This window comes from Plecotus auritus (assembly GCF_963455305.1).
Source record: "Plecotus auritus genome assembly, chromosome: 5".
Classification (NCBI taxonomy): Eukaryota; Metazoa; Chordata; class Mammalia; order Chiroptera; family Vespertilionidae; genus Plecotus; species Plecotus auritus.
In genome coordinates, this window is record NC_137776.1 from 34,125,436 (window position 1) to 34,150,871 (window position 25,436).

The 25,436-nt window shown below is 46.9% G+C and overlaps 1 protein-coding gene across 2 annotated transcripts in view; it reads left to right on the forward strand.

The window, feature by feature from the left end:
* Positions 1–25,436, forward strand: part of INPP5D (inositol polyphosphate-5-phosphatase D) — a 97,710-nt gene that overhangs the window by 57,141 nt on the left and 15,133 nt on the right. For both annotated transcript variants that reach the window (XM_080667809.1, XM_080667810.1), the window contains exons 7-21: positions 1,289–1,369; positions 1,519–1,590; positions 2,607–2,730; positions 6,832–6,938; positions 9,083–9,185; positions 10,759–10,955; positions 11,404–11,521; positions 14,268–14,364; positions 14,818–14,956; positions 16,553–16,661; positions 16,838–16,926; positions 20,033–20,114; positions 20,793–20,882; positions 23,138–23,251; positions 24,553–24,635. In XM_080667809.1, coding sequence (XP_080523935.1) covers positions 1,289–1,369; positions 1,519–1,590; positions 2,607–2,730; positions 6,832–6,938; positions 9,083–9,185; positions 10,759–10,955; positions 11,404–11,521; positions 14,268–14,364; positions 14,818–14,956; positions 16,553–16,661; positions 16,838–16,926; positions 20,033–20,114; positions 20,793–20,882; positions 23,138–23,251; positions 24,553–24,635 — 1,605 coding nt within the window. The remainder of the gene's footprint in view (positions 1–1,288; positions 1,370–1,518; positions 1,591–2,606; positions 2,731–6,831; positions 6,939–9,082; positions 9,186–10,758; positions 10,956–11,403; positions 11,522–14,267; positions 14,365–14,817; positions 14,957–16,552; positions 16,662–16,837; positions 16,927–20,032; positions 20,115–20,792; positions 20,883–23,137; positions 23,252–24,552; positions 24,636–25,436) is intronic.

The window sequence follows — 25,436 nt, forward strand, 5'->3', positions numbered from 1 at the left end:
GGAGTGTGGCTAGTGGTTGGAGGTGGTTGTGATGGTGCTGATGGAGATGACAGTGGTCATGGTGGGGAGGGGAGGGATGGTGATGCTTCAGATGGTGGTGATGGAGTGATGGTTGATTACTGATGGCAGAAGTAGTATATATGGTGGCTGGGTGGGAAATTGAGGTCAAAAGTAAGAATAGCCTGGGTGGGGTCAAAAGGCATCACTTGGTTGGAGATAACCCTGGTTCTGTTCTGCTTGGTATTCAAGTTAATCATGCATGTGTCTGACACTCATTCTACTTCTGGAGGGCAGGGATGTCTTATTAATTCTATACCTCCAGCACTGGCAGTGTGTCTGGCACAGAATAGATGCTTTAGAAAAGTTTGTTCTGGGAAAAAATGCTTGAGACTGTGGATTTGGTGCCAGGCCAATAGGATTCAAGTCCTGCTGTGCCATTTCACTAGCTGTGCGACTTCCGACAAGTAACTTCAGCTCTCTGGGCTTCAAGTATGCCTTGAACAATTGTACTGAGCATCTTCCCTGGGCAGGCACTGTTCCAAGCCCCGCAGTTGCAGCACCGAACAGAGCACTCATGGTCCCAATTCTCACGGAACCATGAGAACAGGGAAAACAGTGAACAAATAAATGATTGTGGTGATTGATATGCAGCAAAGCAGGGTGATTTGATAGAGATGACTGTGGCTGGCTACTTTAGCGTGGTCAGGGAAGCCCTCTTTGTGGATCTGAGACCTGAGTGATAGGGGATGGCCTTCCCAGATGAATCCATGTCTCTGGGGATTCCTCAGAAAGTGTAGCTCCAGGCCATGGGCAGATCAGAAGCGAGGCTGAGAGTGGCTGGGCATGGAGGGTTAGATCATATGGTCTTTGAGGGCAGGGTAAGCAGTTTCCCTGTGGTGGGAAACAGCTAGTCTAGGACTTTCAGCAGTGGGGTGGCTCTATTTTGGGAGTAGAGCAGGAGCAGTGATGCAGTAGATGTAGGAAGAGGAAGGTAATAGTCAAAGCCAATCCTAGAGTTTTGTTTAAGCAAATGAGTGGATGAGGTGCGAAACTCTGGGAAGAAGCAGATTTAGAGGGAAGAAAAAATGACTTATTTTTTGGCCATGCTACATTTGAGGTGATTGGGAATATCCTTGATTTATTCATCTGCCAAGGGGGATAATAATAGTACTCCTGGGGTATTAGGGGGATGAAATGAGATGAGGCCTGGAAAGTGCTGAGTGTTACACCTCTCAATGACAGGTCCTCTGTGACTGTGTCCTTCTTTGCTTGTTTCCTCATCTCCCAGGTGCCTGGTGAGGCCAATCCGATCAACATGGTGACCAAGCTCAGCCAACTGACAAGTCTACTGTCCTCTATTGAAGATAAGGTACTTGGGGGGTCCTACAGCTTCTCTTGAAATCTCTTTGGTCCCCTCTTTGCTCAGAGAATGCAGACTGTGCTCCCTTTGACTGCCCCAAAGATGCTGCCTTCTCTTGGCCTCCCAGCCTCAGTGGCTTTGTACATTTATGCCCACAGGTCAAGGCCTTGCTACATGAGGGACCCGAATCTCCCCACCGGCGTTCTCTCATCCCTCCAGTCACCTTTGAGGTAAGTGGTTGTGCCCTTGTGCTTTGCAGTTGGAGGCTGAGGGACATTCTCTTCCCTGTGGAAGGAGGGCTTTGAGCTCACCTGTACAAGGTCAAGGAGCCCAGCAACTGAGATTAGCGGTCAGTGGAGCCACCTGTGAAGATGTTTCAGCATAGAATGGGTGTTCATATGAATCTGTGGAACCTCCTTCATGGGGAGACTCCTCAGGAAAGAGCCTCTTGGCCCAAGATGACTTAAACTTTGTCCTTCTCAACAGAACTAGTGAGTGACATCAAATGGGACTTTCAAACTGGCTGCATAGTGCCTTAAGGGAGAATTAGAGGGGGGGGAATGTATGTCCCATGATTTCCCCTGGAGTGAGTGAGTTAAAATCCCCAGGCTCCAGCCCAGAAATTTGTTTTTCTTAATTATCCCAAGATTCTGATGCATCCATTGCAGCCCTGGTCCCATATTCAGAAGCACAGATTGAAAGGTCCCAAGATGTCCCTCCCCTCAACATCCTTTCTAGTCCTGATGATAATTCTATCTTCTGAGCATGGCAATTGTATTTTTCCTAATTATTATCAATCAATGTTCAATTATTAGTTGTAACAAGGTTCAGTAGCTTAAATCTATTAGTAAAATCCTTCCTGGAAGTAGACGACATCAAATTAATGAGTGTTGTCAGACAAGGCAGTGAATGAATAATTTTCCAGTAGTCCATCTGTTTCCTCCACCAAACCTGTTAGTAGAAGAACTAATGTGCACACAGCAGACTGGCTGGGCTCCTTGCCACATTTTAGCAATTCTTGGGAGCTGCCAGTGGAAACCTGGGTGTGTGGCCCTGGGCAAGGGAGGCTTAGAAATAGAAACCAGGCGGCCCAATATGGGACACCAAGGCTGAACTGGCCAAGGGCTACCCAGCCATGTCGATGAGGAGCTTGTGAAAGCCTGGACAGAGAAGGGAGGACCTATATCTCTCCCCCATCTTCTTCCCCACCCCTTAACCCTCCTTTCTCTTCTCCTCCTCTTCAAAGGTGAAGTCAGAGTCTCTGGCGCTTCCTCAGAAGTTGCAGCTCAAAGTCGATGTTGAGACTGGGAAACTGATCATTAAGAAGTCCAAGGATGGTTCTGAGGACAAGTTCTACAGCCACAAGAAAAGTAAGACCCTCACACCCATAATGCTGTTATCTGTTAGTGCTCTTACTGATGACTGGTCAGCAGCAGGCAGCTGGGGATGCACGTCCTGCCAGGCACATGCCACCCCTATGCTAGGATACCCTCTGCCCCACCCTGCCTGTGGAAACCCCCACCCAGCTCTAGGACCCACCTCTCAGGTCCGCTCCTTTCTGAGACCTTCCCTGTCCATTCCACATCCTTCCTCTGAATCCTGGGGAAATGTGGCAGCTCTGTGATGCATTCCTCCCCAGTGGGGGCCAGGTTGACCCATACAGTCACCTCCCGAGGCCTGGTCCAGGGCCCTGCATGTGTAAGGGCTCTGGCCCGAATCAGGCAGCATCTTCAGTGTAACAGACACTGATAGACAGTTTCAGGTGCATGGGCTCTGAAATCAAACTGTTCAAATTCACATCCCAGCTCCGCCTCTTAGCAGCTGTATGACCCTGGACAACTTAACTGCACTGGACTTCAGATTCTTCATCTGTAAAATAGGTTGATAAGGATTAACTGAGTAATCTGCATGTAAGGCTCCTTACAAAAGAGTCTAGCATGTAGGAGCCACTCGCAGCACCCGAGGCTTTACACCATCAAGTAAACTCATCAGCAAAATGGGAAATGTTCACATACCAGATACTTATGGGCAAGTTACTGTGGGCTAAGCACTGGGGATCCAAGGCCTCTACAGCACGGAATTTACATTCCAGAGTGCTGAGTGACCATAAATATTCAAAATACAGGGCGGGGCAAAGTAGGTTTACAGTTGTTCATATCGAAAATAATACAATAATTAATGAACAATAATAATACAAAATTAAACTCTATTTTGCATACTCACAAGTGTAAATCTATTTTTGCCCATCCTGTATATCAACACAATGATTTCAGCTATTGATTAAGTGCTGCGAAGGAAAACATCCAGGGTAGTTGTGAGGAAGGCAGAATAGAGCAGCGAAGATGGATCAGGAATAAAGTCCTTAGACAAGAGCGTGACAGGCCATCATACTCACGCAGAGTTGAGATCACAGTGTTGGGCAGGACCACTCTGTCCACTGCCAAGTTGGGCAGGAGAGATGGGGATTTACTGAGGGTTTGAGTAGGAGAGGACTGTGTTGAAAGTGATCAGCTTAAAGCCATACTTTCCTCTTAACTGTCACAGAGAGTGAGTTAAAACTGAAAGGGAGGTCCCAACTCTGAGAAGAGGAAGGAGAAACCTAACATGAGTGAAGAGATTATCAAAGAGTGCCTGATTGTTCTAAAAAAAAAACTTGAGGTTTCTGGGTTGAAAGAAACAGCTCCCAGGATTCTGAAAAGTGCTGTGAACTCTTGTCAGCTTAATTCAAAGACTTTTTTTTTTTTTTTTAACATCTGCCATAGGCCAGCTCTGACTTATAGACTTTCCCTCAAAGAATTAGCAATTTAAAGGTGGAAGCTGACATGTGAGACTGTATTAGAATGTATGTCAGAGGCAAGATTAGCCTGGCAGGTGGATTGATTAGCCCAGCTGTTGGGTGGTGCAAGGAGGCTTCATACCACAGAGATAGATCTGTCTGGGCTTTGAAGAATTAGTTCACTAAGCATGAGGCAGGGAGGACTCTTGGACTAAAACGTTGGCATGTGCAAGGAATAGAGCAGGACATTAGGGGAATTACATGTTACTTGTGGCCCTAAAGAGAGGAGCAGTAGGAAATAGGGTCCCAGATGTGGGGCAGGGCCTTGAATGCCAAAGTCAGGGCTGGAGATATTGTCTTGTGGGCACTGACATATTTACCACCAGTTTAGAATAGTGTTTGGCACAGAGTAGGTGATCAGTAGATGTATACTGAGTGAATGAATGAGTGAGTTCTAGACCAGTGAAATACCACAGTTCATGTGGCTGTGTATTTAGGTGGCTTTTGTAACTGGTGGTGTGGCTTGATTTTAACTGGATTTCGGGCTTGATCCCCAGTATGGGGCATGCAGGAGGCTCATTGATGTTTTTTTCTCTCTTTCTCCCTCGCTCTCTCTAAAATCAATAAAAACATATTTTAAAAAAATAAAAACTTGAAGGAAAGGTGGAAAGATAAAATTGAGGAAAGCTCCCAGAAGGTAGAGCAAATGGACAAAGTGAGGGAATAATAGAAGAGATTTTTTAAAATTAGAAGACCAGTTAGGAGGTTCACTATCAAAATAATAAGTGTCAATAAGAGAAAATGGAAACAGAGTGAGGACATTTATTAAAGAAATAATTTAAGAAAAATCTCAGTACTGAACAAGACCAGTTTCCAGATGGAATATGGTCCATCAAGTGCCCAGGACAACAGAGGAAAATTGTTCTACCCTGATACACACACAACACTGGGAATGCTTCAACACTGCATGCAAAGAAAAGATCCTAAAAACTTTAACACAGAAGATAGAATTACAGACTGTGTTTGGGGTCCCCAAGGTCACCTCCAGGTTCAGTGATTCTCAGGTGTCTGCTCCTGGTGCAGCCCCATGGGACACACAATTCCTCCAGCAATGAGGTGTGAACACACATGTGAAGAGCTGTATGCCAGGGAAACTCATAAGAGATTCAGGGTCCAGGACTTTTACTGGGGCAGGTCATGTAGACGCTCTCTGCCTGGCACTTACCCAAATTTCAGACTCGCAGGAGGAGAGCAGGGGTTCAGGCTAAACTATGTTGTTCGTACCATTTAAGCACTGTGAGCTGCTCTTAGCAGTTCAGCAAATGCTGGGAGCCCTCCCCAAATCCAAGTTCCAGATGCCAACCCAGGGCCACCTAGAAAGCAGGCTTTCCAAGGATAGCAGTCAGGCCTGCTGTGTGAACTCATGCACGCAGGCAGGTCAGAACAACACTGAGTTGCTCAGCAGCAATGCTATAATCTAGAGATGATGAGACAAGGTCTCCAGGGTCTGAGGAAAATTATTTCAGACTTAGGGTTCTGTTAGTGAAGCGTGAGGGTAAAGTTTTCAGGCCTCCAAACATTTATCACCTATCCCCTTTCTTGGGAAGCTACTAGAGATGTTCTACCAAAATGAGGGCATAAACCGAGAAAGAGGAAGACATGAGATCCAAAAAAATGGGATGTAATACAAGAAAGACAGGTGAATGGGTTCTTAGATGATGAATAAGGAAGGCCCTAAAGTAATGGCTATGTGTCTAGAGGTCACCTATTCAGGGAAGAGAAGGCCCAGAGGCTCCCCCAGGATGATAAAATTGACAAAAGCACTTGATCATGTGGAAAAGAGAGGTACAAAGTTAGGACCAATGAAAAAACATGGCAATCATTAATTCCAGGAAAAACAAAAAGCTGTGTAGAGAAACAATCAGGACTTGTCTGTCAGTAGCATTTTCATAGTCATAATACAAAACCCTGACTAGTTACCCAGCCAAAATTATGATATAATTCTTGGAAAGATGATGGGGGGCACCGGCATTATGAATTGGTAGGGGGAGGAAGATGGCGAGAGGAGGGACAGGCTGTATGTGTGAAAGAGAGCTAAACCGTCATCTTCCATAATGCAAAGTCAATATGCAAAGGAAATATTTAAACCTGAAACACCAGGAAGTATCAATATACACATGTTATTTAGAGATGGAGTAAAATTCCAAAAGAATCCATTAAGAGAATTAAAAGTGGTTATTTCTAGGAAGCAGAACATTGGAGGGAGGTGGGATTGAGGGGTACTATTATATGTACAAATCTTATAAAACAACTTGAGTCTTTTAATCATTGATAGAAATAAAAACATTTAATTTAGCTATAAATTAAAAGCAAAGCAAAAGTAGGAAAGGAGATAGGGAGGAGTAGAAAGAAATAAAGAAAAGGGGAAAAGGGAGGAAGATGAGAAGACGATAGTCACGCTCTCTCTGCTCTGACCATGCCACCTCTTGCTTGCCACTCTTTCTAAGCATGAGCTTCTCCCTGGAAGAGCAGCCAGGAACAAAGGGATCTGAGAAATTAGGCACAAATTTGGTGCTCTGCCTGAGGATGGAAGAGTCAGGGTTGTGGATGGTCAGATGCCAGAATGTAGTGGACACTCTGTACATATTGGGTGATGAGTAGGTGAATGAATAAGTGAACTTGCAATACTCTTAAGTCCTGCAGCTCATCAAGTCTCAGAAGTTTCTGAACAAGTTGGTGATTTTGGTGGAAACAGAGAAGGAGAAGACCCTGCGGAAGGAATATGTTTTTGCTGATTCCAAAGTAAGTGATGATTACTAAGACAGCCAAGAGGGGAATGTTTTCCAAGACTGGCTCTGTGCCTGGAAGTTCATACCAAGAGCTCACTCAGTTCTCACAACCCATTTCCCACTTGGGCAAGGTGAGCCCAGCTGGTATTTGAGCAGTGACAGCCCCATCATCTTTCCCCTCCTCCATGCTGTCTGCCCAAGAGGATGCATCTTTTATTTCTGTGTTTACCCAGCCCCATTGGGAGGCCATCAGCTTCTCTGGGCTGCACTAGGAAGTGTTCTGGGTCACCCCACATTTAAACTTGAGTCCCAACCAGTGGCCTCTCCATTTCTGCACACGGCCCCAATCTGCAGGAACAAGGTGCCTGTTAGGACTGGCTCCTGGAGTGAGAGGTAATGTGGGCCAATGGGAATACTCGGGGAATTTGGACATCGCATGGGCAGGGTTCTCTGTGACCTAATCTCACCTCTGACATGCCAACCAGGGGCTGAAACCCACCATTGTAATCTTACCTTATGAGGCAGGACACAGTGGGCTCCTAGGGCATCCGGTGTCAGCTGACCACATGTTGGCACTGTGGTAAGGCTCAGGGATAAGGGCTCCCAGTACAGGTTCACAGGGACGGCCCCCACCAAGTGCCCTCTGGGTGACATGGCAGGGTCGGGCTGGTGGAAAGCCAGTGAGGGGTGGGGGGCAGATTTGAGGGTGCCCAGAAATGGCTGAGAGGGTGGGGAGGACTATGAGGAATGATAGGGAAGGGGAAACAAGGAAGTGGGGGCCAGACAGATGATGGAAGGTCTGGCTGGGCATCGTTCTGGGCACAGGAACATGGGTCCCAAAACCAGTGCTACCCAATGCTGCAAGCTCAGAGGGTTGAGACATAGCAGTAAACTGAGGCTCCAAATTTTGAGTCATCCCAAACTAAGGCAGGTTTCCGGGAAAACAAAATAAAGACTACTAAGGAGGCTCTGACAGCCTTCCTGTGTTGTATGCTCTGACAGCCTTCCTGTGTTGTATTCAATTAGTTTCTTTACTTTAAATTGTCTTTCGTTACACAAGTCATCTAGTCTCATTAGTGGAAAAGTTACAAATAAGCAAAAAAAATTAAAATAGAAACACCTGTCTACCACTAGTAAACCTTGTACAATATCTTTCAGGATGGGTTTTGTGTTTTTTTATAAAAATGTAATGATGCTGCCAAAACCGGTTTGGCTCAGTGGATAGAGCGTCGGCCTGCGGACTGAAAGCTCCCGGGTTCGATTCCGGTCAAGGGCATGTGCCTTGGTTGCGGGCACATCCTCAGTGGGAGGTGTGCAGGAGGCAGCTGATCGATGTTTCTCTCTCATCGATGTTTCTAGCTCTCTATCCCTCTTCCTTCCTCTCTGTGAAATATCAATAAAATATATTAAAAAAAAAAAAAAAGACCAACAAAATTGACAAATCTTTAAAAAAAAAAAAAATGTAATGATGCTGCCCTAGCTGGTTTAGCTCAATGGATAGAGCATCGGCCTATGGACTGAAGGGTCCCAGGTTTGATTCCGGACCAGGGCACATGCCCGGATTGCGGGCTCAACCCCCAGTAAGGAGCGTGCAGGAGGCAGCCAATGAATGGTTCTCTTTCATCATTGATGTTTCTATCTCTCTCTCCCTCTCCCTTCTTCTCTGAAATCAATAAAATATATTTTTTAAAAATATAATGATGCTATTCATGCTGTTTTGTCAACAGGCTTTTTATACATAACAATATATTTGCCCACCTATCTTTATTGATAAAGTATTTCTACACCACAATTTTTGAACCCTATAGTATTCTAGTGTATGGAGGACCCATAATACCATTATGAATTCCTTTCCTAAGATTGGACATTAAGGTTGTTTCTCATTTTTTCCATATTGAAACGCTTACTGTAGTTCCTCGACATGGTGGGGCCCTTGTCCAGTTGCTGAATATTCTCCTGGAGTCTGGTCCCTGCCGTGGCGCAGCTGGGTCACAGAACAGAAACTTTCTTAGTCTTGGGACCCATTTCCCCATTGCCCTCCTGGAAGTGTGGACTGATTTGTGTGCCTCTCAGTTTTCCTGAGCTGGCCAAGCACTTTGAGAGTGTAATGCGCGGGTGCAGAGGCCTTTCTGAGTCTGTCTGCCCTTCAATCCCTAGAAGAGAGAAGGCTTCTGCCAGCTCCTGCAGCAGATGAAGAACAAGCACTCAGAGCAGCCTGAGCCTGACATGATCACCATCTTCATTGGCACCTGGAACATGGGTAGGTACAGCTGCCTCCCCTCCCTCCTGTGGCCTCCCCTTGGGTTCTACTTCCTGCATCCGGCATCTTCAAAAGGGGAAAACCTGTTTCCCCCACCCCAGCCCACCTGCGCAGCCTCCCTTCTAGGGAATTCTAGCATTTCCTAAGACGATAGGTAAGGGGGCGAGTCCTGGGACTCATACCCCAAGAGCCACTGCAGAGGGTTACATTGTGTGTCTAAGTTGGAGAATATTAGGTGAAGAATCTGCATGTCTAGGTGAAGGGGCTCTTGGGCACCTGCCAGTCTTGGGCAGCACGACAAGGGGCCCCGGACCCAAAGAAAGAAAGAACTTCCTTGAGTAGCATTGCCAGAGACAGAGAGAGAGACAGCGAGAGAAGAGAGAGATGATGCCCAATTAAATTTGAATTTCATGTAAATAACAAATAATTTTTGGTATAGGTGTTTACCTAGAAATGCATACATACAAGGTGTCCCAGAAAAAATGTATACACACTTGGAATAATTATAAAGGCAGTATTTATTAAAATACATTTCATTTTTAAAATGTAATAGAATCTACAGACATAGTATGTATACATTTTTTGGGACACCCTATATATACTAACTATATATTACACTAAATGTATATATTATATTTTTATATGTAAATATATATTACATACCAAATATATAAATATTATATGCTGAATGTAAATTTTACTAAATATTTAGTATAACTATGCAGCTAGAAATAAATACTAGATATATACTAGATATGTACTACATACTTATATACTAATATATATTCATATACTAGCTGTAAATTATGCTAATTAATATATTTAGTGTGAGTATTCAGCTCAAAATGAAAAATAAGTAGATATAGGATGCCCAATTAAATTTGAATTTCAGACAAACAGATATTGCATGGGATATACTTATTCTGAAGACTATCTGTTCTTTATCTGAAATTCTAACTTAACTGGGTGTCTATCTCTCCAACCTGGTCCGGAGCAGAGTCAGGCCCACCCCGTCCCGACGCAGCGTATAGTCGCCCAGCAGCATCGGGAAAGGAGGGAGTGAAGGGGGGTCTACACACTCCTCCTGATTCTCTGGCTAACACCCTCACACCAGACCTTGGCTGAGATCTCTCTTTTGCAAGGAAGCCATTGTTGTCTCCCAACCGTGGGCTAGAAGCCCCATCCCAAACCTGTCAGCCTATGGGGTCGTCTTGACAACAGAATGTATATTCCTCAAGGACTGTCTCAGTTCCCAGAATGTATATTCCTCGGGGACTGTGTCTCAGTTTCCAATGTGGCTTCAAAGACCAGCTGGTGTTTGACCTCATATGCAACTAGTTCAAGACACCATGTGGAATCTTCTATGTTTCTAGTCTTTGAAACTTCACATTATCTTTATAAGGAAATGTAACTGGGGATAATAGTACCTAGTTCTCCATCTAAGGTATTTTGTTGGGTGGCCTGAATGGTTTTCATGTCTGTGTGACTCCCCCACCCCAATCCTTCCCCCACCTCTGTTTGAATTCTTCTGTTGTACCTGTGACTCACTTGGTGTTGGGTTTTGCTGTTGAAGGTAACGCCCCCCCTCCCAAGAAGATCACGTCCTGGTTTCTCTCCAAGGGGCAGGGGAAGACGCGGGATGACTCTGCTGATTACATCCCCCATGACATCTACGTGATTGGCACCCAGGAGGACCCCCTGGGGGAGAAGGAGTGGCTAGAGATACTCAAAAACTCCCTGCAAGAAATCACCAGCATTACTTTTAAAACGGTGAGCAGCTGGCCACGGCCCCAGCTGGGACTCCAGGGGAGCGGGCTTTGCAAGGCCAGCCAGGACATCTTAGAGGCAATGGTGGGCTCAGCATCTCAACTCTCAACTTCCGAAGTTGCCCGGGTACTCAGTGGTTCTCCCCTACCTTCCAGGGCCAGAGAAGGGAACCTGTATTCAGAAATTGATGGGGCCCATGGATGTTGCTGAAAGTGACAGGGTCCTCCCTCTGCCCTACCTGTGCTTTACTTCATTGAAACTTCGTCAGTCCCAGCTCTCATCTTTAAGATACTTTGTGTCACCTGTGGGACATCCCTAGGAGTCCCCCAAAGTTTAGGGGTTACAGACAGGGAACTCCACACCTGGGAGGTGAGGACTAGGTGTGAATCTCTTGCTCCGGGGTCAGGCAGTACGCCCTGGCCAAGGGTCACAACGTTGTCCTCCCCACCAGATCGCCATCCACACCCTCTGGAACATTCGCATTGTGGTGCTGGCCAAGCCCGAGCATGAGAACCGGATCAGCCACATCTGCACCGACAATGTGAAGACGGGCATCGCCAACACTCTGGGTGAGCAGAGAGGGCCACCTATTCATAGCAGGATCCTGCCGACATGCCCACCCATCCTGTTCGGCTCCACTGGGACGTCCCCAGATTAAAAACAGAGTCTCAGATCCTGAGATCCCCTGGTCCTGGGCAAACCAGGGTGGTTGGTCCCCCAGCTGAAACTTATCTGGTCGACACCAGCACTCCAGGGATCTGGCTGACATGCAGGCTCTGACTCGGCAGGTCAGGTGGGGCCCGAATCCTGTGTTTCCAACCAGGTAGTGTCAGTGCTGGTCCAAAGGCCCCACCTTGAGTGTCAGGGACCTAGGAGGGGGTCAACACATTTACTGTGAAGGACCAGAGAATAAATACTTGAGGCTTTGTGAGCCATATGTTACTCCCTGTTGCTGTCACACAAAAGCAAACACAGATGCATGAAATGAATGGGAGGAGCTGTTCTGTAAAACTTTATTCATAACAGGCTGTGGGCTCGAGTTGGCCACATGTGTAGGTTGCCGACCCCAATCTGGATCTAGACTGACTCGGGTGGGATGTGACTCTGAGCCAGTGGGACTCATTGGGGTGCTTCAGAGAATCGGAATAAGAGCAGAGGACCCCATGAGGGTGTGAGTGTGAGTCTGTGGGTGTATAAGTGAGTGTACACATGAATCTATCTATGTGATTCTGTCTGTGAGTATGTGTGGCAGGTGCCCCACGTGGGTGAGAGCAGAGGTGAGGGCGAGGCCAGTGGTTTCTGGGGGTTGGAGTCAAGGATAGGACAGTCCCAGAGAGAACAGGAAATAGAATTGTTGCAATTGATTGTGAAAAGCTCTCTCAAATTTTCTGCTGACAAACCGCACCTGTCCGGGTCCACCCCCTGGTGCCTCCTTCCTTCCTGTCTCAGTAGCTGCCCTGTCGTGAAGCCTAGGCCCTTCTGCTGCCCAGGAACCTCTTTCTAGTGCTTGTTCGGTCTCTGCTGGGCCACCCGCCCCTTCCCAAGGAGGTGGTGCCGGCTTATCCCCAAGGCCCTTTCAAAGCCCATGCTTTGCCCAGGGCTGTCCAGCCCAGACAGAAGGGGAGCCATGTGGGGGGTTTAAATATTCTCTTAGCCACATTAAAGAAAAGAAAACAGGCAAAGTCAATTTTTTAAAACTATTTTTATTCATTTCAGAGAGGAAGGGAAAGGGAGAAATAGAAACATCAATGATGAGAGAGAATCATTGATCAACTGCCTCCTGCACGCCCGCTACTGGGGATCAAGCTCACAACCCGGGCATGTGCCCTTGACCACAATCGAACCCGGACCCTTCAGTCCACAGGCCGATGCTCTATCCACTGAGCCAAAGTCAATTTTGGCCCTAGCTGAATCTGGGGTGGAGCGCAGTGATCTGGGTTTGCCTATCCAGCTAGGGCCAAAGTCAACTTTGATAATAAAGTTTATCAAGCCTTATACATTCAAAAGATTGCTATTTCAATAGGTATTCAGTAAAGAAAATTATTAGAATTTCCACTCTGTTTTTCTTACCAAGGCTGATAATTCCGATGTGTCATTGACACTCAGGGCCCATCTCAGTTTGGACCAGCCATGTTTCAAGGGCTCTGTACGTAGGCTCATAGCTGCTGTATTGGGCAGACCAGGTTCTCAGACTTCACATGTCAGAATCACCTAGAACAGAGGTCGGCAGACTTTCTCTAAAAGGCCAGATAGTGAATATTTTAGGCTCTGCAGGTCACACAATCTGTGTTGCACCTACTCAACTCTGTCTATAGGTGTGGCCGTGTTCCAATGACATGTTGTTTATGGATTCTGAAACTTAAATTTCATATCATTTTAATGTGTCACAAAATATTCTTCTTTTGATTTTTCCAACTCTCTAAAAGTGTAAAAAAACATTTTTAGCTGGCGGTGGACCAGTGTTTACCCACCCCTGACCTAGAGGACTCGGCAAACCCAGATCACTGCGCCCCACCCCAGATTCAGCAGGTCCAGGGCAGGGCCTGAGAATGTGTACTTCCCACACGTTCCCAGGTGATGCTGATGCTGCGGGGCCAGGGAACACACTTTGAGAACTGCTGGTCTAGAAGGGAGTAAAACTGATAGAAAAAGAGGTGGTTTAGTTGCGGGTTTTGGTCTCACAGGAACCTGGAGTTAGCTGGGTGGAAGGTCGGCCCACCCCAGCCCTGTCTCCTCCTCCTGAATCTTCTTTCCGCAGCTTCTGGCTGCTTTTCGTGTCCTGCCTGCGTGGCATGTGTGGTGACCGAGAGCCCCTTCCGGGGAGATGCCAGGATGGGTTACACTGGCGGCCTCCTCCCTCGGCCCTTCGAGAACCCAAGGCTGCTAACCATTCCCCTTGCTTTCTTACTCCCCTGGCGGAGTCTCATCCCCTAGGCCAGTGGTCGGCAAACCGCGGCTCGCAAGCCACATGTGGCTCTTTGGCCCCTTGAGTGTGGCTCTTCCACAAAATACCACGGCCTGGGCGAGTCTATTTTGAAGAAGTGGTGTTAGAAGAAGTTTAAGTTTAAAAAATTTGGCTCTCAAAAGAAATTTCAATCGCTGTACTGTTGATATTTGGCTCCGTTGACTAATGAGTTTGCTGACCATTGCCCTAGGCTGTCACCTGTCGCATCCTCCCCCCACCGCCACTACCCCCTTATGTTTTACTTTCTTCCTTCTCCTCCACTTTCCCACATCTGCTTCCGCCCCTCTTTCTTCACCTTGATATCCTGGTTTGCCTATTTGACATTCTGACTTTTTTCTTCCTCTCTTCAGGGAACAAGGGAGCCGTGGGGGTGTCGTTCATGTTCAATGGAACCTCCTTGGGGTTTGTCAACAGCCACTTGACTTCCGGAAGCGAGAAGAAACTCAGGTAATAGCATTTGTTCCTTAGAGCCTGTGTCGGGGTTTTTGCCCAGACAGACCTCACACCTCTGATAACCGACTGCTCAGGCCTCGGCTGGGATCCTTTGAGGGATTTTCCAGTGGTCTCTTCAGAGGCAACTGCAGCTCAGTAGCGACCCCCCATGTGGAGGAGTCTCATCTGAAGGGCAGAGCAGACATTTCCTGTGTCATTAACCGAATAGACACCCAAATACCACTTCTTTCTAAAGGGGAGAACCTCCTCTGGGACGCACTGACAAATGCCAGTTGGTCGTGAAGACAGCCATCTAGAACAGTCACGATTCTGATTCCCGTTGATTCCTGTGGTCTGCTACAACAGAGCCAGAAATTCAAGTCTCGGTTCCCCCGCTGCCCCTCTGATGTCCCACCATGGTGGAGTAAGGAGCCCTGTGCTAAGATGGCTGTTTTGTCATTTAATCAGGCGAAACCAAAACTATACAAACATTCTCCGGTTTCTGGCTCTGGGAGACAAGAAACTGAGTCCCTTTAACATCACTCACCGCTTCACCCACCTCTTCTGGCTCGGGGACCTCAACTACCGTGTGGAGCTGCCCACCTGGGTAAGGAGCTGCCCACTGGGGCTGGGGCTGCGCATCTGGGTGAGAAGCTATCTGCCTGGGGCTGGGCTGCCCACCTGGGCGGGGAGTTTTCCATCCGGTGAGGGGCTTCCACCTGGGTGACCAGTGTCTGACGGGCTGGCCTGCATGGGACAGAGGCTCCCTTGCGTTGTCACAGGGCAGAGGACCATGGAGACACATAGACCGAACTGGGCCAAGGCAGCTACTCCACCTCTGAGACTCAAAACTGTTCCCATTGCCGAGTGTCCGCCTTTCTTTATGGGTTGCCTGTGCTCATGCCTAGTTCCCACAAGCCTGTCCCTGCTGCCCCTCCTCACCACCACTCTGCCTCTGTCCTCCCATTGGCTGGCTGCACCCCTCAGCCTGCCAGTCCCAGGTCGCCAGCAGAAGCTGAAGTCTGACTCGATCAGCTGTTTTCTCCCCAAATCACAGGTCACTGTCCAGCCCAGGGAAGCTATTCTCTAAGTTGGATGCCCACCCCTGGTCCAGTGAGCAGTGGTCAGAGGGCCATGTGGCACAGATGCAGCCTTGCACTCTCGGGGAGGGAAAGGGGTGGACAGGCATGGCCACTGGATACATCTAGAACCAGATGAGGTTGTTTTCGTGTTCCTGGCAGGAGCCAGACCTAGGAGCAGAACCGAGCCCGTGTGCCCAGAGACCTTGGTCAACTGCCTGTTGTATCCGCGTCTAGCTGCCATCCTTTGAGGGGTAGCGGTGGGTGGCCGAAATTGACCTACTTTTACAGAGCAGAGAGAGCCCTGGGGCACAGACAGGCCAAGGAAAAGGCCTTGGGCCTGTTACAGATCACTGACAAAGCTGGAATTGAACCTGGACCTTCCCACATCCCTCAGCCGCCTCCGCCTCCCGCTGCCCCAGTGGCTCTGCAGAGACTGGGTGGCTTAGGGCCCATCATGACTCCCTGACTACTCCCTCCCTCCCTCTCAAGGTGCTTCTCATGGCCCCTTTTCTTCTCTCCCTCCTACTGAGCAGGCAGATGAGAGAGGGGTGGATAGGGACCCTTCACAGCCTAAGGGGCTGTCACAGCCATTCACTCACTAGGAGATGACCAAGCGCATTGGCCAGAGCTGAGGTAACAAATCTCGGGAGAGAGGACTGCTGGCTTCCAAGGCCAGCACATCCCCTGGATGTCATACCGACTCCCTGGGGTCCCAGCCCAGATCACAGAGGCCTGATGGGATTTCACATCCTTTCATGGCCTTACAACAGGCTGGCTCAGTTCCCAGAGAGAGAGAAAGAGAGCAATAGAAACATACCTACATACCTAATGAAGTGTTAATAAGATGATATTAAAAGACAGTATGAAAAAATAAAATGCCCCTCAGCAAATTTGGAATAACCAGGAACTTATGTTATCAGGTTGATATTTCACTATTACAGGATTTTCCCTGTAAAAACGGTTGAGCTAAGAAGCACCAACCCAGCAACCCCAGGTGGGGGCTGTGGGCTGGTGCAGCACCGAGGCTCTGGGGTCTGGTGCGGTGGGCAGCGGGCGATGATGTGCCTCCTGAGCACGTTGGTGAAGAGGGGTGTCTCACAGTGGCCATGTCCTTGCTCCAGGAGGCAGAAACCATTATCCAGAAGATCAAGCAGCAGCAGTATGCAGACCTCCTGTCCCACGACCAGCTGCTCATGGAGAGGAAGGAGCAGAAGGTTTTCCTGCACTTCGGTAAGAACTGACATCCTCCCCGGGACCCTTTCCAGCCATCGTTCTGTCTTCCCTTCTCCCCGAATATCCTCATGGGGCGGTGTGGGGAGGGGGTGTTATGTCTGGAGGAGAAGGAAACTTGACCAGATGTGAAATGTGGGAATGAAAGCTGAAACCAGGGCTTTGTTTGGTTTCAGAGGAGGAAGAAATCACGTTCGCGCCCACCTACCGTTTTGAAAGACTGACTCGGGACAAATATGCCTACACTAAGCAGAAAGCCACGGGGGTGAGTCCTCATAGACACCTCCCCTGGCCTCCATCTCCACATTCCTTTACATCTCACTGCTCTTGTATCTGTTCCTATAAAGGTGAACAGACGGATGAATGTCCTTTTCCACTAGGCAACAAGAAAAAGAAGAAAATGGAAATCTCATGTAGATTGTGTCACAGAGCAAAAACCTCTAAGGAGAGGCTGGGCAGCCAGATTTAGACACTGAGGAGTTGGACTCATGACTCCTACAGTATTTACCTTTTATCCGGGTATCTGAAGATTCTAAGAGGACTTAAAGTGTTATTTCCTTAACTGGGTTCTGAAGCTCACTTAGCAAATATATATGCTAATCTGCCAAGTGATTCATCATTAAACAAGCTTTTTGCTGTGTGACTTACCAGAGCCTTTGCAGACTTAAGAACTTTGTATTCTCCATGAGGGAATTCAGGTGCCAAACTTGAGTGGTTATGGAATATCAATTAACATCAGATGAGGCCACTTGTGTTCCAAGTAACTGTGTTTGGGGAAAGCTGCAATAAAGCATTTATTTATTTGTGTTTGACAGATATTTACTGATGACCTGTGATGGACTGGATACTCTGCTAGGTGATGGGAGATCAAAGAGAAGTGGGGTGTCTATCCCCCAAGAGTTTAGAGTGGGAAAGACAAAACAAGATAAATACACTATAAGACTGTGACAATGATGGATGCAGATCAGATTGCATGGATTAAAAACTAGAAAATCAGAAGGCAGAGCTGGCTTGGAGGGATAAAATAGAGCTTATTTTTTAGACTTATTATACAATATTTGTGGAAAATCTCAGAAAACATCCAGAAGGCAGTTAAAATACAAGATTGATGCTAAAGAGAAATGCCAGGGCTGGGTCATAGATTTGAGAGTCGTCGGCAGAGAAGACAAGGAGTGAGCAGAAATTAGTAGAGAAGAGCTAGGGACAGATCTGAGGTCCATCTATGGTAAGAGATGAGAGAAAGAAGCAGACAACAAAGGAGATGGAAAAAGTATGCTTGGTAGATGGTGGGAAGACCAACCGCACAGCTCAGCATCACAGACTTAGTGGTAACCATTATGAAATGTGAGTGGAGAACGTGTGCCAGTCACGTGACCTTGCCTGAAGAGCTGGACTTGTGGCTCAGAGTTTTCGGTAGACTTTAAAAGAACAGTGTGCACAGAGTCTTAGAGGTGAAATCCAGGCTGTAGGAGGACAGGGTAGCTCTTTACCAAGGCTGTGCAGATGAGTCACTGGTGGAGTTTTTCAGAGATGCAGTTGTCTGGGACTCATCCCCACAGGTTGTGATGCAGTAGATCTGGAGTGGGGCCTCACTTTCTATATCTTTGTGAAGCTCCACTGGTAATTCTCCGGGGTGGCCAATGCTGAGAACTGCAAGGTTAAAGAAATGACAGTTTGGCAGAATCTATGCAACTACACATGCATCTACCTCGTGATTCAGCTATTCCACCTTGGTTTATACACAAGAGAGATCAGTACATTTGTTCACCAAAAGACAAATACAAGAATGGTTATAGCTTTGTTTATAATGTCCAAAAACTGAAAATAATCCTACTTCCATTAACAGTAGAATGGACAAAGGTGGTGTATACATACAGTGCAATACAACCACAGTAATTATGTGACAGAACATCTATATGCAACAACATGAGTGAAAGAGGCCAGATAAAAAAGAGTATTTAATTGCCCCTTGAACAACTCAGGGGTTAGGGCGCTGACCCCCATTCAATAGGAAATCCATGTATAACTTTTGACTCCCCAAAAACTTAACTATTAATAGCCTACTGTTGACCAGAATCCTTATCTATAATATAGATAACACATATTTTATATGTTATATGTGTTATATATTGTATTCTTACAATAAAGTAAACTGGAGAAAAGAAAATGTTATCAAGAAAATCAAAAGGAAAAGAAAATAGATTTATAGTACTGTATGTATTTATTGAAAAAAATCTGCATATAATGGACCTGCGCAGTCAATCTGTGTTCTTTGAGGGTTGACTGTATATTGGATGAGTACATGTATAAGTTCAAGAGTAGGCAAAATTAATCAGTGAGGACATTATTCATAATAGTGTTCACCTCAAGGAGGTGATAGTATTGACAAGGAAGGGACAGGGAATCTTTTGTGATGACGGAAATTTTCTAAATCTTGATCTGGGTAGTGGTAAAATGGATGTATGCTAATGTAAAAATTCCTCAAGCTATACATTTAAGATTAGTACACTTTACTATATGTAAGTTGTACCTCAGGTTAAAAACACACTCACACACACACAAAATGGACAGTCTAAAAGTAGAAGCAAAAAGAGAACATTCTTGAAAGAAAATTGGTAAAAATAAGAAAAGAAAAATATTGAAGGAGATGGCAAGGGTAGGTTCTTTTAGGATGAGTACCTTTTCATTCGTAGGCAGAGGAGAAAGAGCTGGAACTTAAGGAGATAAGGATATTGATTAAAGAGGATTATTATCATGCCAGGTTGCCTTGTTTACCATACCCAATAGTATTCTTGCTCACCAGCATAGTCTTGAGAGGGCTTTACACATTGTTTGAATGATTGGATGGGTAGCTGGATGTGTGGGTGGATGGATGGATGGATGGATGGATGAATTAGTAGATGGATGGTAGGATGGATGGATAAGTAGATAGATGGATGGATGTGTGAATGGGTGGATCAGGTGTACTGGCTGGAGTATGTTATTAAAGGAAGTAGCTGGAGAAGATAAGCAGAGACTAGGTTGAAAATACTGGTAGAGAGGTTTATCTGAGTTAGAAAAAAAATAAGAGAATATAAAAATAGATGAGATTCTGAAATAATGAAGAGGATAGGTAAGGGAGCACAGCCAGGTGAATCAATCTTTGTTCTAAAGCTGGAGTCCAGGGAGTCTGAAAGTGTGGGGCATGGCAGTGGAGTTGGGACTTGAAGCAAGCAAAAAGGGTTTAAAGCCACCTATGGGTAATTCTATAAAGAACCAACAGCAGATGAAGCCAAGGGTTATGAAGGTCACAAGTTCATCTTTTCTTTTACTGATATACATATTTTTTAAAGTTGCAGGCATTTTACATAGCTTGTGACTTTGATTTGCAGATGAAATACAACTTGCCCTCCTGGTGTGACCGAGTCCTCTGGAAGTCGTACCCCCTGGTGCATGTGGTGTGTCAGTCCTATGGTGAGTGGCATGCTGGGAGGTTCGATGCCCTAAACCAGTGGTTGGCAAACTGCGGCTTGCTTGCTGCACCGCGGTTTGCCACTCTGTTGACTAATGAGTTTGCCGACCACTGCCCTAAACTAAAGGGCCCTGATCTGTCCATCTGTAAAACGGGAGAGCTCCCTGCAGCCCTAGTCAGGGAGGTCACCTAAAGAAGTGGGTGTATCCTCAGTATTTCTAGAACTGTGTTCTCTCTCTTGCCCACTCCAAACTGCTCTATTGCCTTCTCCCTGGCTCCTTAAAAGAGTTGTCTACCCTCTGTGTCTACACTTCATCACCTCCACCCTCTCCCGATCCTGCCAGTCATTGTGGGATGGGAGAAGGTGCCATCTCTCTTACCAATGAGCTCAGTGACCTTAAACCCCCATCCCATTCTGGGCCATGAGCTTCTCACCAATACAACAGAGTGCTTAGACCATGAAAACCTAGCATAGGCACATTTTAGCTATGGAGGAGATGGTGTCACACACAGTTACTAAGACTTTTGAGTGTAGTTGTGGAAGGTCAGTGAAATGACAGGAGAAAAACTTCTGGAGGCTTCCATCAGTGTGAGTTGATTTCTGCTATGGGTTTGCCATCCTTGGTTTGACCAGAAGGGTTTCTCTTTCCCTGATCAGAAATGCCTTCCCTCCCCTGCAGGCAGCACCAGTGACATCATGACAAGTGACCACAGCCCTGTTTTTGCCACATTTGAGGCAGGAGTCACCTCCCAGTTTGTCTCCAAAAATGGTAAGTGGTGGGCAGTGTCCATCCCTTCAGATTCCACAAAGACAGAGGCCTTGGGCACTTGTCTTCTGGTAGCAAGAGTCAATTGTCTGCATTAGATGAAGGCCCCTTCTTCCAGCAAATCCATGGTCTGTTTATCTGGTTTCTTCATGTCCAAGACACATCATGATTTCAGTCCAAAGCATTTTCTTGCTCTCTGTGGCAAATATATCAGCCTTTTTAAGTCTTGAGTCTAACACAGTCTTTAAAATTAGGTAAATGAGTGTTTTCTAAGGCATGGCACATCTACCATCAAAGACAATCCTAGATGGGTCCTTGATACCATTTATTAGTAATGCATTTATCTTAATATGTTTTAAGTTTATCTCTTCTGTGTAAGGCAAGCAATACTGATTTTTCCATTTAGTCTTGTGATAGATGTTCTTAAATACGTTCATTAAAGTTTAAAAAGTGCAGCTTCATGGTAGGCAGAGATAATAAAAATGTGAAGATGGGATGCAATGACTGACTAAATAATACTTAGATTTACAGGTAAGTTTTCAAAAAACCAGCTCAGCCCTGGTCACTAGGCCACCCTCATTCTAACAGTGGCTGGTGTTCTCTCTGCCATGTCCAGCCCTGGGCTTAGGGGCCTGGGGAGCCATGTTATCACATTCTCTGCCAACCCCCACTTCTGTGGGCAGCAGGCAGTCCAGACTCATTTATGAAGGCTGAGCAGGGGGCTCAACACAGGTTGGAAAAGCCTGTATCACTGTGTCCTTTGTGCTATGATGGATGTAGATGAGGCTGCAGCAGTCTTCCTGGGATGCTTCTCCATGCTGTTGGGTCTAACATTCCTGGCCCCAGCGATGTGGCCTCCCCACTCCATGCAGCCATGACCCACCATCCTGTCTACCTCCTAGCTCTGGCCACTGTGGCTTTCTAGAACCTTCCACCTCTTCCCCATCTCCCACCCATCTCCCCTTTCTCTGAGTTCCTGCAGCATTGATGAGTGGCCACTGCCATTGCACCCTTGATGAGGACGCTCATCGCATCTTCAGTGTCAGGCTTGCCCTCCACTGGGACTCAGCCACTATACATACTCTCAAGCCCCCATGACCTGCATTGAGTGTTGGTTGAACATCTACCTAAGCAGAGCCTGGCCTAGATGCTGTGGGCTTAAAAAAAGAAAAGAAAGCTAAGCAAAATAAGCCAGACAAAAAAAAAAAACAAGTACTGCATGGAATCATGTATAGAAACTTTATTAAAAAGCAGATTTCATAGATCATGGAAACAGAACAGGATGGTGGTTGCTGGGGGAGGGGAGGGGGGAGGGAAATGGGGAGATGTAGGTCAAAGGGTACAAACTTCCAATTATAAGATAAAGAAGTTCTGGGGCTCTATTCAGCCTGGTGACTATAGGTAATAGTACAGTATGACAGTATTGTATACTTGAAATTTACTGAGAGAAGATCTTGAGTGTTCTCACCACACCAGAAACCCCCACAAAACAGGTGGTGATGGATGTGTTCATTATCTTGATCTTGGCAATCACTTCACAATGTGTATGTGTATAAAATCATCCTGTCATACATTTTAAATATGCACAATTATGTTTGTCAGTAACTCCTCAATAAAGCTGGGGAAAAGAAAAAAAAAAAACAGAAAAGTAGGAAGGATGCGAAAGACAGAGGAAGGCAATGTCTGTCCTTGCTCTCAGGTGGCTCAGAATTTATATGGAAGGACAGAACACATGTTCAAAACCAGCCTAAGGATGCTTGCAAACACGTTTTCTAAATGAATAGCGTTGAGAGCAAGTTCTCAGCGTGAGTGAGTGGAAGAGCTCGGAGGTCACGGTGCCTGAGGAAGGAAGAGCAGGGATCCCTCACAACCTGAACTTAGAAATGAGATGGATTTGGGTATTCGGCTGCTGAGCCATCAGACTCTTTGCCGGAACTAATAGGGAGACTGAGGCAGTGAGCTTCAGGGCATTGCCCGAGGCCATGTAGCTCTAGTTGCAAAGCTGAGAGCAGCTCTGATCCTAGAATTCTTGACTGTTCTTACTCTGTCCCCACCAGTTTGTGATTCGTCACAGAGGCTGTTACTGCCATGGGGACACTCCTTGTGGGTGGTGGGACTTCGGAGAAAACCTCTCTTCCCCCTGGATTCTCACCTTCCTGGACCCCAAGAAAGAATGTGTTGGGGGGGCTGGGGCTGATTTGAAATGCTCCATCTTCAGGCACACTGTGGAACCCAATCTCTGTTCTCACCTTTTCCAGGCCCCGGGACTGTCGACAGCCAAGGGCAGATCGAGTTTCTCAGATGCTTTGCCACCCTGAAGACCAAGTCCCAGACCAAATTCTACCTGGAGTTTCACTCGAGCTGTTTAGAGAGTAAGGGGTTGTTGGGCTTCCTTTGGTTGCAGCAAGCACGACTCTGCGTCATAATGATGCTTTGCCCCATTTCTCACCTCTGGGATGAATTCAAGGGGGTGGGGGGGGCCGAGAAGTAGGGTTGCAGATGGAGGATACAAGGGGACCCCTATTATGTAGCCTGTGTCTAGTGGCCCCAATATTTCTGAATGGATTTCAATTCCCATAATGGATCGTGGAAGAGATCTAGAGGTCACCTTGGCTTTACAAAGCCGACCACTGCTGCTCCGGGGACAGGGCAGTCACTGATGCACTGATCCCTCAGCCTTGTAGGCAACTGGGCAGCTGGATTATTCCCTTGCCCCTTAAAGCAAAGTATAGCCCACCTGAGGGTCCCCCCAATCCAGGTTCTGACTCAACCAGAGGGTCCTGAGTAAAGGTCCAGAGGTACTGGAGGCCAGGACCAGGCCCCAAGCTGCCTATGCTCTGTCCTCCACCACAGGCACTTCCCTAGGTGATCTGCAGCATCCGAGAACAAGCTGGACATAACCGGCCTCCTCTCTGCCAGCAGTTAGCACAAAACACTCTTCCCAGGTGGCACTTCTAGGCATGTCATCTAAAGCTGTTCTGTGTGAGAAGACTCGTGTAGTGTCTAGCTCTCCTCGCTGAGATGGTCTGGGTAGTGGTGGTGGTAGCAGGGGTAGAATCAACTCCATCAGAGGAGGTGACAGAATAATGGAAGCTTCCAGAAATCAGGAAGAAGACCTGAGCCCCCAGCTGCAGGCTGTCCCACCCCTGACTCACCTGGGCCCAGTCCTGGTGAAAGGCCCACCTTCTCCACGAATTCTCCAAGTCCCAGTTCACCAAGCAGAGCCAAAGCTCTTCCAAAAATTATGAGGATTTTCATGTGGGTGTTTTTAATAAACTATCAAGACATTTGCTTGCATTTCTATGGAAACAGCATATTTGAGGAAGCTTAAATTAGCTTCTCAAAAGGCTGCTATCTTGAGTGGCGTGGGAGAGCTGTCATGTTTCCGAACCTCCTTGTCTGAGAAGTGATGATTTCTAGTTGCCTGGTTTGTTGCAAAGAGGAGCCAAAACGGAGGGAAATCTGATTTTCCTAAAAATAACTAGAGCCCATTGGCAAATGACCATCCCCTACACCAAAACAGAATCCCCAACAAGCCCGACTCCTGAACGATGCTGTGGCCCCTACAGAGAGAGGCAGACAGTATCTTCATTGATCCAGTGGGCCGGCCCTGGGAGTCTGTTCTGTCTGGTTATTTTGTCCTCTGAGAACCAGCCGTCTTGTCCTCCAACAGGTTTTGTCAAGAGTCAGGAAGGAGAAAATGAAGAAGGAAGCGAAGGGGAATTGGTGGTGAGGTTTGGTGAGACCCTTCCAAAGGTAATTCAAGAAGAGCACATTCCCAGGGAGGATTTTGCATTTACCCAGCCAGCAGGGCTGGGGAGTGGCAGAGCTCTGGGGGACGTGACCAGAGGGAGTGGACATCCCAGGGGCCAAATGTGGGAGAGGCCCCACAGACCTACCCACCTCTGAGCCAGCTCTCTTTTAAGGTAGCTTGTAGCTCGCTTTCAGCGATGGTTAAAGTGGCCCCAATATTTCTAAATGGATTTCAATTCCCATAATTGATCGTGGGAGAGATCTAGAGGTCACTTTGGCTTTACAAAGAAGGAAACTGAAGCAGATCCCAGAGAGGTTTGTTCACGGTCACATGATTTCAGCAACAGACCCCTGAGGCCCCAACTCCCCTGCAATAGTCCTTCGCCTGGTCAGCCACAGCTCGGAGGGTCAAGTGAAGGTATAGAGAGGAGTCCACTGACTCCTACACAAACACTGAATGCAGAGAGAACTTGCTACGACCATGACCCGTGTGAGCAGAGGGTTATAATTAAAAACATGTAGGCAAAACTTAGTGGGAGCACATTCATGTTTATTGCAGAAAAAAAAATGGTTTTCCACCTGAAACCCAGGACTGTTTTTATGATGTGAAATTCATGGTGGACACATCTGGATGTTCATGCTGGGTGCACAGTGGAGAAGGACCTGCTTCTTTGTCCCATAACCAGGGAGGGGTACATAGAGGGAAGGTACAAGTCTGGGGAAATCTATCACATGGGTGGGGGTCTCAGGCTTCCCCTGGAAGGTTCTTCAGAGGTGCCACCCGAGGTGAGGTTTGAAGGATGG